This window comes from Hippocampus bargibanti, linkage group LG03, assembly GCF_051943395.1.
Source record: "Hippocampus bargibanti isolate YZ-2025 linkage group LG03, ASM5194339v1, whole genome shotgun sequence".
Classification (NCBI taxonomy): Eukaryota; Metazoa; Chordata; class Actinopteri; order Syngnathiformes; family Syngnathidae; genus Hippocampus; species Hippocampus bargibanti.
The window spans coordinates 16,291,709-16,307,226 of NC_142736.1; the positions used below are offsets into that span (position 1 = coordinate 16,291,709).

Below are 15,518 nucleotides of genomic sequence, written 5' to 3' on the forward strand. Positions count from 1 at the left end.
TGTGCATGTGTTAGTTTGTGCTGGATTTCAAAATGACTTTTTAGAATAACAACAACAACAACAACAACAATAATAATAATAATAACAATAATAATAATAATAATAATAATAATAATAATAATAATAATATATTAATTATTATATTATTATTATTATTATTATTATTAATTATTATTATTATTATTATTATTATTATTATTATTAAGACATTTAATTTCCAAGCGCCTTTCAGAACACACTTTGCAATTTAAAGAACAATACACATAATCAAGCCATAAATAAAATGATACATAATAAGTAGCTGATTTAAACTAATGATGGGAATAGGAACTGAGTCCTGCTAGGAATAGTTAAAATATGTGACCTATTTTTTGAAACAAGTTTCATTTAATAGGCTATATAGATAGCTTAAACCCATTGCTGTACTGTGTTTACAAAGAACTATGATCGCCAAATGGATTAATAATGTGCTTGCAGATAATTTGATTTGGGAAAAAAATAATTGGAAGTGCACATGTAAAGACACATTTGGGAAAAACTTCCATGAACTTCCATGAACAACCTAAGGTAAACTCAGTTGGGTTTGAAAGCTTCTATGCTCTGTCACTAATACTGTATCAATTACTGCTTTCTTGTTAACCAGGACCGCGGTTCCATGATTCTAGTGGTATCTGAAGGTATTAAAGACAGACCATGAAAAATAAAGAAGTAAGTCCCAGATAACTCAAGATAGATTTGAACGTGAATTTACAAAAGTTGACCCAGGGGACGAGCAACTCCGCCTCACCATGCGGAGGTTGAAGGTTTCAATCAGGCCCAGAACTTTCTATGTTTGCATGTTATCCCATTGCCTCTGTGGGTCTTCTCTGGGAAATCAAATTTTCCCCACATTCTACAAACATGCAAGACAGGTTAATTTTGTCACTCAAAATCTATGTGGGCCCTGTGATTCGCTGGCAGCCTGTTCAGGGTGTACCCAGCCTCATGCTCAAAGACTCCTGGGAAAGGCTCCAGACCACTTACAACCTTTGTGAGGATAGTGCGGGTTACAAAATGGATGGGTGGGTGGGTATTTTTTATTATAATACATATAAACTGTAATATTATTAGTTTTAGGAGGTGGCTGGAAGAGATTATTGGACTATAAATCCTTGCTTGGTCAGGGAACAAATTTAATTCTTCAGGCAAGGTGTCACTGTATTCAATTTTTGTTCATAATCCTGGCCTACCTCTCCAATCTTCCTCTTGTGGTTTTCAGCCACCATCACTAGTTCTTCTGAGAATGAGGAGCGGAGCATCTCAGATCTGACTGCGGAGGAACACCCAGGGGGCAGCGTTGTCATCAAGGGCCCAGCAGGCAAGGACAATCATCTTGTGCCCCCACGGAGTAATCCCAACATCCAACTTCAGGAGTCATCAGTGACAGTCGATATTAAGGAGCCCAGGACACCCTCGCCACCCAAGAGACCCCTTCCACAACGTCACATACACAGCCATTCCTCCTTGGTCCTGCCTCGTCCAAATTCGGTGGCAGGTACCGCTAATCCATTGTTCTAATAATCTTGGTTGTCAAGTAAAGTATGAGTCCACCAAGGCTGTTCCAACTCAAATTCTGCTCATAGCTACTAAAATACATGTAGGTTTGCCAGTGTAGCTCATGATTTCATATACGGCATATTACTTGATGCAAAAAAAGTTTGGAAAACAGACCCAGTCCATTTGTTCATTTGATGGTAGATGGAGTGAGAACTGCTTGCGCCGTATAATGGCCGGACTACTAGTGAGCAGTGCAGTTGAAATGCCCCACTGAGGCTGTCATAAAACTAACTCTCTTACCTCTCCTGTCACGATCAGTGCTGGTGCACAAGCCTCTTCTCCTCTTCTTCTTCTCATTCCCTTAGATGTCTATTCATTTGTGCTTGATTTCTGGTGCAGGCATAAAAGAGATTCCCCAAGGAGTGGATTCACAGTTAAGCCTGCCAGTTTCTTCTGTCAGCTGCTGCTTTCATTTCGACAGTCGAGATGAAATTGAGGATAAAGACAAAGTGGGCTGCACAGTACTGGCTGGGCCTGCTAATATTTACTCCACATGAAAGTTGAGAAGATGCATTGCAGATAGAGCAATGCATGCATAGAGCATGCAGTGCATTGCTCTAAATTTAAAACAAAGCTTCGCGGTCATGTATAGCTGCAAAATTGCAATTAGGCTGCAGCATAAAAACATGCATGATACACCATGTAAAATAGCAAGAGGGAAGGCAAAGCGAACAGATTGAAGATGACAGCAATGTCCCATTGTTTCTTAACCTGGGTTCGATTGAACCCCAGTGGTTTGGTGAATCACTCTCTGGAATTGAATTGAGTAATGGACTCTCTGCCATGGAGGTGAAAACACAACCGGCTCAACATGTCAATTAGTTATGGTACTCCCGCTAGGCCATCACTGGCTGTGGATGATCACATTACATTGCTTGTTCAATCAGTGTTGTGGGAAATTGAGTTTGCTTCGTAGTCAACGTGTGACTGTCGGGATAGTATGCAGTTGTTGGTTTTTTTTTTTTTTTTTTTTTTGTTTTTTAGAATGTGGTCTAAGTAGCCGGACAATATGCACCACATTGATTCACATGCACCACAGAACGTGATGAGACTCAGCATCATATCTGCATGATTTGTCATGCCAAGTTGAGCAACTGAAAACTGAAGGTCCACTTCTTGAAATACTTTTTTTTTCAGTAGTAAATGATTTGATGAATGAGCATATGAACAGGTTGGTTTTGGTACCTCTCTTCAGGTGAAGAACAACTGTTCTGAAGTATTGGGTTATTAATACCATACTTCATGATGATCTTATTCCACATTTTCATTTTCTGTAATACATCGGGAAGCACTAGAATGGACACATTTGAAAAGCTGTTTGAAAAGCATTTATTTGGTTCAAGTCTTCTCCTATTGCTCCTACGACTTCTGCTGCTATGTTATGTTCTTTGTTCTCACTGGTAGGACGATTCAGCACACTCCGGCACATAGTTTTTGCGCTGCTATTACAATTTCAATTAAATTTGACTTACCATACTAGTATGATCTTATACTGAATATCTTTGGTAGGGAATAAATGAATATATAGTAAAGGCTGAAATGGATTTCTGTAGACAGCGATGTCAGCAGTTATAGGATGTTTACATTTCGGTTCATTTTTTGAGGACGTAATGGCTGAGAAATGTTATTTTTTTCTTCTCAAACTGGTTATTTTATTTATTTATTTATTTATTTATTTAATGTGCCCGTGTTTGTTTCGTGGTGTGTATCAGTCTATTTTTGCTTTACAAAGTCATTAGAATAGTTCAGAGATACACCTGTACTACATGCTATATACTGTATATAAGTAAAAAGACAAGAAAGTATCATCAAAAATAAGTGTAGTTGGAGGTATTCAATTTTCTCACGCCCTAAGGAGCTAACACACAAAATTGCATATGAATAACCTCTGTGGCTTTTGAGAGAGACGTTTTGAATGTCTTAAAGTTTTGTGAGAGAGACGCTCATGCTGTAATTTCTGCACCCTGAATTCTTCTCTGAATTCTGAAAGGACATTAGTGCAATGTTTCAGGCTCACTGTATGTTAGGAGATTGAAGCGGATTTGGTCAGCATGAAACGTCGACTAATAAAGAATATTTTCTTCTATAGTGAGCTCTTGCTCCTGGAGAAACACGCTTATTAATAAGTCCTAAGTAAAAAGAACTTAGAGCATTATTCAATTTCCATGAATTCATGCTTAAAGAACAACCAACACCATTTTTTGTTTCCTAACTGACATCAGAAAAACGTTTTATAGCATCTAAAATACCCAAAACACGCGGGCTGATATTTTTAGTCAAATGAAAAACACCAATAAAAATAACTTAAAGTGTCCCAACAACTACTTCAAAATGAACCCGGAAATGGCCAGTTTCAAAAGGTGTCGCCCCCCCTTGTTTGTGACATCACGCCAAGACGTCTTGCCTTGCTCGAGAATCAAAACATTGGCTTCAGATTCAGAGAAGATGTTTCTCATCCAGTTATGAACATGATTGAAATCGTTCTGAAGAGGAAAGCATAAATATTTGCAATCGATTAAAGAAGACATTCCGTGTCATTTTGAGTCATCTGGACTGAAATGTAGCGTCCCAGAAAATGCACAAGATGGCGCCCAAGCTCCGCTGGAAATGGGCCAATTTGTCACCACCCTGTTATTTATGTGCTTTCCTTCTAATTTCGCCATCAACACGGATCAACACGAAGTTTTCAGACTAAACAAAGTACCCAAAATGCATTGTGTTTCCCAAATAGGAGGGATGTGTCAAACATCAAGATTCAACTATTAGCACCAAAATGAACACCTGTAATTTCTCCTAATTGATAAAATGGATCCGTTGTACTTGAGTTCAGAAATGTTCTCCAGTTGTGTGTGTGGGGGGAGTCAATAATAATAATATAATAATAATAATAATAATAATAATAATAATAATAATAATAATAATAATAATAATAATAATACATTTAATTTCAAGTGCCTTTCAAAACACCCAAGGACACTTTACAATAAAAACAAAAAAAAACAAAGCACACAACAATAAAACCATAAGTAAAATGATAAATAATAAAATAGCAGATTGAACTAGACATTGAAAGCAATTTTAAACAGGTTTTGAGGTGGGACTTGAAAATAGGGAGAGAGTCAATATTACGGATGTTGGGTGAAAGTGATTTCCAGAGTTTAGGAGGAGAGCGGCTGAAAGCTTTGCATCCCATTGTGGTGAGACGGGCAGAGGGCACATAGAGGTGAAGGGCGGATGAGGATCTGAGGGGCCGAGAGGGAACGGAGATTTGAAGCAGGTCAGAAAGATAGGGAGGGGCAAGGTTATGGATGGCTTTAAATGTAAACAGAAGTATTTTGAATTCGATTCGATGTTTAACAGGGAGCCAGTGGAGTTGCTGGAGGACAGGGGTGATGTGGTGAAAGGAGGGGGTTCTGGTGATGTTCCGGGCTGAAGAATTTTGGACGAGTTGGAGTTTATGGAGACATTTCTGATTGACACCGAAGAGAAGTGAGTTACAATAATCGATGCAGGAGGTGACGAGACTGTGGATAAGGATAGCAGCGGAGTGGGGGGGGGGGGGGGGTCGAGGGACGGAGACGGTTAATATTACGGAGGTGGAAATAAGCAGACCGTGTTATGTTATTTATATGGAAGTGAAAAGATAGTGAGCTATCCAGTATGACACCCAGGCTCTTGACCTGAGGGGAGGGGGATACGGTTGAACTGTCAATGGTGAGAGAGAAACTGTTAGTTTTGTGGAGGGTGGATTTGGTACCGACAAGGAGAAGTTCAGTTTTTTCACCATTAAGCTTGAGAAGGTTATGGGAAAGCCAGGATTTAATTTCTGAGAAGCAAAGTGAGAGGGATGCAGGTGGAAGAAAGGCGTCGGGTTTGCTGGAGAGGTAGAGTTGGGTGTCATCCGCGAAGCAGTGAAAGTGAATGTCAAACTTGCGGAAAATATTGCCAAGAGGAAGTAGGTAGATAATAAAGAGAAAGGGCCCCAGGACAGACCATTGAGGCACACCAGAGGAAACAGGAGAGGACCGTGAGGTGAACGAGTTGATTTGGATAAATTGTGAGCGATTAGAGAGATAGGAATGAAACCAGCGAAGTGGGGTGTGCGTGATGCCTAGGGTGGAAAGTCTGTTGAGCAGGATAGGGTGGGAAATGGTGTCAAAAGCTGAGGTCAGGTCGAGAAGGATGAGGATGGAGAGTAAACCGGCATCGGCTGCCATGAAAAGATAATTTGTGATTTTTATGAGAGCCGATTCAGTACTGTGGCGGGGGCGGAAACCAGACTGCAATTGTTCGTAGAGGTTATTGTGAGTGAGGTGAGAGTGAAGCTGGGACGCAACTGTCTTTTCAAGGATTTTGGCGATGAATGGAAAGTGGGAAATTGGACGTAAGTCATTGAAATCGTTTGGATCTGAGCCAGGTTTTTTCAGGATTGGAGTAACAGCTGCAGTTTTGAGTGGGATAGGAACAATTCCAGTTGATAATGAGGAGTGAATAATGGTTGAAATAAATGGGAGAAGAGAGGTTAGGCAGGACTTGACTAGTAGGGAGGGGTCGAGTTGACAGGAGGAATCATTGGATTTGATTATAATGTCTGAGATTATTGAGGGATGGGGGAGTTCAAAAGCGGAAATTAGTTGGGAAGGAGTAGAAAGGCTGGGAGAGGGGGGGGGGGACAGAGGACCAGAGGTGCTGATTGATTTTATTGATCTTTTCGCTAAAAAACATGTTGTTGCATGTATCAGAGGAATAAAAGTGTGAGGGGAGAGAGATAGGAGGTTGTATGATTTTGTGATAGAGGGAAAAGAGGACGCGTGTGTTTCCAGGATTTGAGTCAATAGTGTCCAGAGTAGTATTGCGGTTTTGCACGTGAGATTGAGTCCTTGTAATGGGTGAGGTGAGCTGTGTACATGTCCTAGTGAGTAGTGAGACCGGTCTTTCTGTAAAGTCCTTCCAGTTGCCGAGTTTTAATCTTCATGGAGCGGAGATGGGCAGTGAACCACGGGGCGGACAGGGGGCTTAGAAATGTAAACAAAGCCTGGCGGAGTCGCGTCGTTGAGCTGGGAGTAGTCTCCCACCGTTGACCAGATCTCATTAACACAAAATGTCAAGCTTATGGTCACTTAGGATGTAGATACTTAGGATGTAGATAAGACGCCCCTTTCCCGTAAGCGAGCGGACGTTGAGGAGGCCAAAGTTGACGCTGGTGGCGTCCCCACTTCGAGGCGCATTAGCCGACCTAGCCAGGCCGGCTAACAAACAGTGATTGATGGAGCGGCTGCTCTTTCTGTGTGGCTGGCGGACCGATGACCACAGGGAGGTGATATCCTTGAAGCCATCGAGGTGAAAGTCTCGACATGATCCGCGGTGGATATTCCTCCGGAAGGGTGACAAGCGATTTCCGGGAAGTGGATAATCGCCGGTGGCAGGCTCGTTCATTGGGATCGGAACTTGAGCAGCTCCGCCGCCGAGTACTACAGCCGTCCAACAGGTCGATAGAGAAGCGACATTATATCCAACAGCAACATCCAGAGAGAGGCAGCGGCCAGGTTAACCCTCAACAGCGGGTACAGGTGGGTGGAGATGATAACACGGCTTCGTCCGTGATCCGGATAAGTAACCGGAATCATGAGATGAATCGATAGCCAACGTTCGTCTGGTGAATGTCTGGTATTTCCAGTCGTTCGGGAACCGTAAAAGCCTAAAAAGAGGTCAAAAAGAGGCTAAAAAAAGGCTAAAAACATTAGCGGGCAAGCAGCGGCAGCCAAAGCGCGCCAGCGCACGCGCGTCCCAGAAGTGGAAGGTTATTCGGTCACTACATTTTTGAATTCATCCTGGAGCTCTGAGTTATCTTACGAGAAGACAAGACCTTACTAGTATTTAAAACTTAAGCAGGATATACAGTTTAAGCTCCATGTCTTTTATTCTTTTTTCAATGGCAACCATATGTTAATCTTAAAGGACAACCATTTTGTCTTTCCTATCATAAAAAGGTTTTATAGCATCTAAAATACAAAAAAAGGCTGATATTTTTAGTCAAATGCAAAACACCAATAAAAATGACTTAAAGTGTCCCAAAACTGCCACAAAATGAGCTCGCGACTTGGCAGATGCAGAAAGTCCCGCCCCCTTGTTCGTGACGTTACGCCAGGATACTCCTTCACAAACTGCTTTGCTCCAGAATCAAAACAATGGCTTCAGAGAGTTCAGATTCAGAGAAGATGCTTTCTTGTTAATCATGCAGTAATGAATATAATTTAAATAGTTCTGAAGAGGAAAGCCTAAATGTTTGCAATCGATTAAATAAGTCCTTCCGTATCATTCGAGCCGTCTAGACTCCAATGTAGCGCCCAGAAAATGCACAAGATAGCGCACAATCTGCTTTGGAAATTGGCTCACTTGTCCGCTGGAAATGTGTGTAAACTTACATCTTCTTTATGCGTGTTACCGCAATTGGCTGCGACACACAACGATTCACCATTGTGTTATTTATGTAGTTTTCCTTCTAATTTCGTGATCTAGACGATGTTTTCAGATGAAAAAAAAGTACCCAAAATGCATTGTGTGTCGCTTTCTCGGTCATGGGCGTTCCTTCCGTGATGTCACGTCGGGGATCGTCATCGACTCAAAAACAAGACTTCCTGAATATTCAGCGTGGGTCTTAAAAGGTAAAATATAGATATATGTGGTGGAATCTTTGTAAAATGCACTCAGTAGAAGTCATTTGAAGCGATTTCACAAATTATGGACGCAACTTGTACCACTACTAGTGACATTATGAAGTTGAACAAATTCAAATCTGGTAGTTTACTAGCTGTGTAGATATCTCCTAGTGCACAGTTTTGTCTCACCCAGTTGACCTACTTGCAAGTCTAATAGCATGCTAAAGTGGAGGGTTTGGGCGCAGTGGGGCAAAATTGGTAAAATACATTTGTCCAAGTAGCTTGGACTGAATGAAGACTGTTTAGGTACAGGGACTCAGACGAGTTTAGAATCAAAGCTATACTGTATGCTCAAGCGCTTTTCAATTAGCTTTTATGGCTATGAATGAGGCACATTGAAAAGTAGCTTTTAAAGGGGCTTACATAAATGCAGCCGGGCCTGGAGTTATCTCATCAAATGGTGAGGATGTGGCGTCACACGTGTGTATGATTTTGAAGTGCGCCCTTCAACCCTTTCATGTCTTTCAATTCCTTGGTCTCCTTGATGTGCGTCTCACCCTGACGCATAGCACACGCTTGAAAATGGTATAAAAGGAGCTGTCGCGGGACAGAGAGATTGGGCGAACCACGGGGCAGAATCATCTTACAAATAAAGAGAACCATCAAACTCTTTATTGGCGAGCCATCCAGGAGGATCTTTTTCCCTCCTCCTCCCCGACATCTTCACAGCAAGACCCCTCGAGCCGAGCTTCCATAGTGCCTAAATAGGTTTATATCGTTTTGGGGGTCACTTGTGTTGACTTTTTTTGGGGAGAGAAGCAGATTTCCACCTTTGGCATGAACATTCAATTCCTGAATAATAGGCATGAATAATAGGCATGAACATTCAATTCCATTTGAAAAACAACTGGTCGTGATTCAAATGCTGTGCAAAGCTTTGTTCAGAGGTTTGATGGGCGGAGGGGCTAAGTTGACCTTTGAATGCGGGGAAGAATCAACAAGTGTTGGCAGGTAATCAGTCACACTATCATCTGCAGTGGATGAAAAGGGAGGCAGCCTTGCTGTAGGTGACGGGTATGTTGTCAAACTGGCTGAAAACAGGACCCTCTCCACCTTGCTCTCTCTCATTTGTGGTCAAGTCAGCAATTTAGCCAGGCAGTCTTCAGACAGCAATCTTTCTTATCCCACTTCACACCTCCTTCACATTGTTTCTCCTGTTCACACCTCGTACTCAAGATGTTCTCTCCATCCTCCATTCTCTACTGGATGTGTGATCCTCTTCACTGCTGTTCTTCTGAAGTCGTTGTTAATAAATTATGAAAGTACATTATCGTATCTTCTGTAGTTGCGAAAGTTGAGGGTGTCTCTCTTCATCTTGCTGTACGTGAACAAGTGTCAGGTGCGGAATTATAAAGACATAATACAATACAATACATATTTATTTATATAGCGTTTTAACAACAGCTCAAGCTGTAACGAAGTGCTTAACATGGACAACTATCCTATACGGGGGAAAAAGCAGTCACAAAGTTAGTAGAAAGCACCACGGAGTGAAACCAAGATCAAGTCGGAATCATGCCGAGTCGAATGCCAAAGAGTGCAAGTGAGTTTTGAAAGGGGTTTTAAAGATGGGCATCAAGGGGGCTTGCCAAATGTTCAGTGGCAGGTCAGGCACAGATACTTAAATAAAACAAAGGTACATTAATAAAACCGTAAAGGCCGCATTTATCGCGGGGCTGCGCGCCAGACGTACCACACACATTAAGCAAAAGGTATCAGAACTAATTCGGACCTGCCCGGGTACACTAAGACCCCAGAATGAAGAATCGCTTAAGAATCTGTGATGTAGAACAATGAACTGCAATCTAGAATGGCTTTGCTGTATTGCCTTTTCCATTAGAGCGATTTGATTATGCTTTTTGACAAAAGCGAGGGGATATTGTGGATTTATTGGCACTGCTGGCTGCAATTCTTCAGCCTGAAAGCAACATTGCGCAAAGCTTTAAACCTATAATACCTCAGAGATGTGCTCCAGCTTCCTTGGATCCTCAGAAATTAATGGAGGTTGCATCAAAGTGGGATTTCCATGATTGTCATCTGGCCAGGTCATCATCTGTCGATAGGCTGCCCTCGTTTCATGCTTTAGCAGTTTGATTGGTCCAGACATGTAATGTAATCTATTCAAGTGTGGTATGATCTAAACTATTTTTTTGTTTTACAACACAGAAAAGGAAGAGAGAGAGTGAGAGAGAGAGAGAGTTAGAGAGAGAGAGATGGATGGATGAAGGGATGGATAGATGGATGGATGGAGACAGGCAGACAGGTAGACAGCTAGACAGGCAGACAGACAGACAGACGAGCTTGCCGCCGGCAATTCCCGGAAATCACTCGTCGCCCGCGGTATATCCACCGCGGGTCTCGTCGGGGCTTTCACCTCGATGGCTCCAAGGATATTACCTCCCTGTGGTCATCCTTCCGCCGGCCACGCAGAGGGTACCGCCACTCCGTAGACCACCGTGTGTTAGTCGGCCTGGCTAGGTCTCTGAACGCCCTTGCTCCTGTAAAGTCCCGGTTTGTCTTTTTCACCCGGTCCGCCCCATGGTTCACCGCTCATCTCCGCTCCATTAAAGCGAAAACTCGGCAACTGGAAAGACTTTACAATAAGACCGGTCTCACGACACACAAGGACATGTACACAGCTCACCTCACCCATTACAAGGACACTATCACACGCGCAAAATCACAATACTATTCTGGACTGATTGACTCGACTACTGAAATACACGGGCTCTCTTTTGCCCGTACAACAAAATCATTCAACCCCCTATCTCTCTCCCCCCACACTTTCATTTCTCAGACACCTGTAATGCTCTGCTTCTGTTTTTTTATAAAAAGGTCAACAAGATCCACCAGCACCTCGGCTCCTCTGCATCCCTCCCCTCCCCTAAGCTTCCTACTCCCTATCAACTGCTATCCTCTTTTAAACTCCCTCATCCCTTCATAATTTCAGACTTCATCACCAAGTCCAAGAATTCCATTTGTCAGCTTGAACCCCTCCCTACAATTCTTATCAAATCCTGCCTACCCTCTCTCCTCCCTTTTATTTCAGCCATTATTCACTCCTCATTATCTACTGGAATTGTTCCTGTCCCACTCAAAACCGCAGCTGTAACTCCAATCCTGAAAAAACCTGGCTCAGATCCCAACGATTTCAATAACCTATGTCCAATTTCTCATCTGGTAGGTAGGTAGGTAGGTAGGTAAGTAGGTAATTAGGTAGGTAGGTAGGTAGATAGATAGATAGATATAGATAGATAGATAGATAGATAGATAGATAGATAGATAGACGGACGGACGGACGGACGGACGGACGGACGGACGGACGGACGGACGGACGGACGGACGGACAGACAGACAGACAGACAGACAGACAGACAGACAGACAGACAGACAGACAGACAGACAGACAGACAGACAGACAGACAGACAGACAGACAGATAGATACGGACGGACATTATTGCCTACTAGAATGCTGGCTGACAGTACAAGTTAGCAGAAGACTGCAACAAATGTCAAAGTCCAAAAAAGTCAAAGTCAGCTTTATTGTCAAATATGCTAATATGCATCACATACAGCACAGATGAAATTACTGTCCTCTCGGACCCAGCATGCAAGGCACTTATAATGACTTTAACAAACATAATAAACATGAAACACCAATTTGCCGGGAGAGCGGAGCCACTGCGTGTTCACACGCCGCCATCTTGGGAAAAACAAAAATAACACATAATATGACAACACAAAGACTCTTTGTGATAACATGAAGCAGTTCGAGATGAAAGAGGAGAGGATGTCTTGAAGGACAACCGACTTCACGTTTTTGTTTCCTAACTGACATCAGCAAAACGTTTTATAGCATCTTAAATACCCAAAACACGCAGTATGATATTTTTATTCAAATGCAAAACACCAATAAAAATGACTTAAAGTGTCCAAAATCTGAAACAAATTGAGCTGCAAATTGGGCATTTTCAGAAAGGCCCGCCCCCAGTTCGTGACGTCACGCCAAGACGTCTTGCATTGCTGGAGAATCAAAACAATGGCTTTAGATTCAGAGAATATGCTTTCTTGTTACACATCCAGTTATGCATATGATTCAAATAGTTCTGAAGAGGAAAGCCTACATGTTTTCAATCGATTAAAGAAGTCCTTCCGTGTCATTTTGAGGCATCTGGACTACAAAGTAGCGTCCCAGAAAAGATGCAGAAAATGACGACCAGGCTCCGTGTGAGGAATTAATCAGCCCGTTTCCACAGACTGATAAATTCTGTATATGGAGCTTTGTCGCCCTCTTCTGGCTCTTTTTGGTGCAACATGACGTTTTCAGACCAAACAAGTACAGCAAAATATATTGACGTGATGGAAGGACTGCTACAATGTGTCCTTTTTTCGGTCAGGGGCGTTCCTTCAGTGACGTCACGTACGGACTCGTCACCAACTCAAAAACAAGACTTCCAGAACATTCAGCACGAGTCTTAAAACGTAAAATATAGCTATATGCGGTGGAATCTTTGTAAAATATGCTCAGTAGAAGTCATTTGAAGCCATTTTATAAATTATGGACACAACTTGTCTGGAGATGTCGGTTGTCCTTTAAGTACGGTGGTGATAAAGCATGGTTGACCTCGAAACTCTGCTGTATGAGTGGGTGGATGGCAAAGGCAGATGTGCGAGTAAACGCCTCCCAGTTTTTCTCCAGCACGGCATGTTCTTCATTCACGTTTTTTTTCGATGTTTGATGTTTGATGTTTGATGTTTGATGGCATGAAACAGTCCAACTTTTCGCAACACTGTCATTCAACAATGAATGTTCTGCCTATGAGTCTAAATTTAATATTGTTTCAAAATAACACACGACCATGTCTGAACTGTTGGCAAAAAAACGTGAGTGCAGGTGAAAATGTCTACATTGGGCTCAATTGGCCATTTCCCCCTCCCCCTCTGTCATGTGACCCATTTCACCATCTGTGACTATCAATTTTGACCAAACTTATGTCAAACGAAGATGACAAGGTGTCATAATGTTTCTTGCTACTTCCTCGATCCTGACTTGGCAACGTCACGGAGTTATCACGGAGCGGCAGAACAGATTATTCTTCATGTTTCCATGGAAACATTAATGAAGTCAAACCATGAATTTCACACCTGTGAGCTTTTGTATTTGTACAGTTTGTGCATTTCTTTGCCCTTCTCATAATGACTCTTTTGACAGCAACCTGTTCAACGAGACTAGAGGATCTGAGTTATCTGGAGAACCAAGCGGTTGGCGGGCACAGAGGGTCCATCCACAAGCTAAACACACCTGGGCGCACAAAAGAGGACCCCAAAGGTATTTTATTTGCTATCGTAATAGTAAATGCTACAACAGATATGGAGAAGCAAGATATTCCTTATCTGTTCCTCGAGTAATCAGTAGAACACATAAAAAAACATTTATGTCTTGACTAAATGACTAAATGTATGTCTTGTTTAAAATTGCTTTCAATGTCTAGTTCTATCTGCTATTTTATTATGTATCATTTTACTTATGGTTTTATTGTTATGTGCTTTGTTTTATTGTTTTTATTGTAAAGTGTCCTTGGGTGTTTTGAAAGGCGCTTGAAATAAAATGTATTATTATTATTATTATTGACTAAACATGGCAGATAAATCGTCCAGGTTATGGCTTACGAAACAGCATGTTCTCCACTTTTTCTCTCTGTACGCCAGTATTCTCCTATATCCTCAAAAACACTCATGTCAGGTTAATGGATCACTCCAAATTGTCCCTAGAAGTGAGTGTGAGCGTGAATTGTTGTTTGTTTCTGTGTGCCTTTGTGATTGGCTGGCAGAGATGTTTTGCACTTCCTGCCCGAAAACAGTTAGGGTATGCCCAGAACACGTGTGACCTTTGTGAGGATAACGGATAAAGGATGTTGATAGGTGCTCATATTTTGACCATACAACTAACTTGGCCGGAGGTCTCGGTTGTCCTTTCAAGGACAAAAGACACCTCCCGACATAGTTGCGTCCATAATTTGTAAAATCACTTCAAATGACTTCTACTGAGCGAATTTTACAAAGATTCCACCGCAAGATCGGATCTATCGATAGTCCGGCTATATCGATATTTTTTCAGACCCCCGAGAATATCGATATAACGAGACTTTACTGTTATATTTTACGTTTGAAGAGTCGCGTTGAATATTCAAGAAGTTTTGTTTTCGAGTGATGATTCCCTAAGTGACGTACCGGAGGGAACTCCCCTGACCGACAAAGCGACACACAATGCATTTTGGGTACTTTTTTTCATCTGAAAAGACTGTGTTGATCGCGAAAACTACATAAATTACGCGATGGTGAATCGTTGTGTGTCACAGCCAATTGCGGTAACACGCATAAAGAAGGTGTAAGTTAACACAAATTCCCAGCGGAAAAATTAACCCATTTCTAACAGCGCTTGCGCCATCTTGTGCATTTTCTGGGCGCTACATTGGAGTCCAGACGGCTCGAATTGATACGGAAGGACTTCTTTAAACGATTGCAAACGTGTATGCTTTCTTCTTTAAGAACTATTTGAATCATATTCATAACTGGATGAGTAACAAGAAAGCATTTTCTCCGAATCTGAACTCTCTGAAGCCATTGTTGTGATTCTGGAGCAGGGCAGTTTGTAGAGGAGTATCCTGACGTGATGTCACGACCAAGGGGGCGGGACTTTCTGAATCTCCCCAGTTCATTTTGTGGCAGTTTTGGGACACTTTAAATCATTTTTATTGATGTTTTGCATTTGACTAAAAATATCAGCCTGCGTGTTTTGGGTATTTTAGATGCTATAAATGGTTTTTCTGATGTCAGTTAGGAAACAAAAACAAAATGTGTCGCTTGTCCTTTAAAGGTGAAGCACGAGGTCAAATTGGCCAACCATCTTTTGAGTAAAACTTAGAGCTCAAAAAAATTCAAGAATCCTTTTTTTTTTTAAAAAAAACGCGCCCAGCCAGGTTAAGACTTCAATCCATTCCAATGCACTTAAGAGCGCAAATGCTTTTGTTTGGCAATCTCTAGCGAGTGATGTCATTTACAGAATGCCGAGTCACCAGTCAGGCATTGTAATCAATTGTTGATTGACCTGTTAACTCCTTTTTGCCATTGTTATTGAGTTTTTCAGCAAAATGCCTCTGCGCCGTGTGACAATGCACATTTCAGATTTGGGTAAGCAGTTG

At 41.9% G+C, this 15,518-nt stretch overlaps 1 protein-coding gene across 3 annotated transcripts in view; it reads left to right on the plus strand.

The window, feature by feature from the left end:
• The window catches only part of LOC148900487 (protein TANC1-like), a 68,089-nt gene that overhangs the window by 14,542 nt on the left and 38,029 nt on the right, over positions 1-15,518 (plus strand). For 2 of the 3 annotated variants that reach the window (XM_088992223.1, XM_088992225.1), the window contains 2 exons: positions 1,259-1,534; positions 13,529-13,645. In XM_088992223.1, the coding sequence (XP_088848349.1) occupies positions 1,259-1,534; positions 13,529-13,645 (393 nt within the window). The remainder of the gene's footprint in view (positions 1-1,258; positions 1,535-13,528; positions 13,646-15,518) is intronic. The other variant, XM_088992224.1, reaches the window with a different exon arrangement.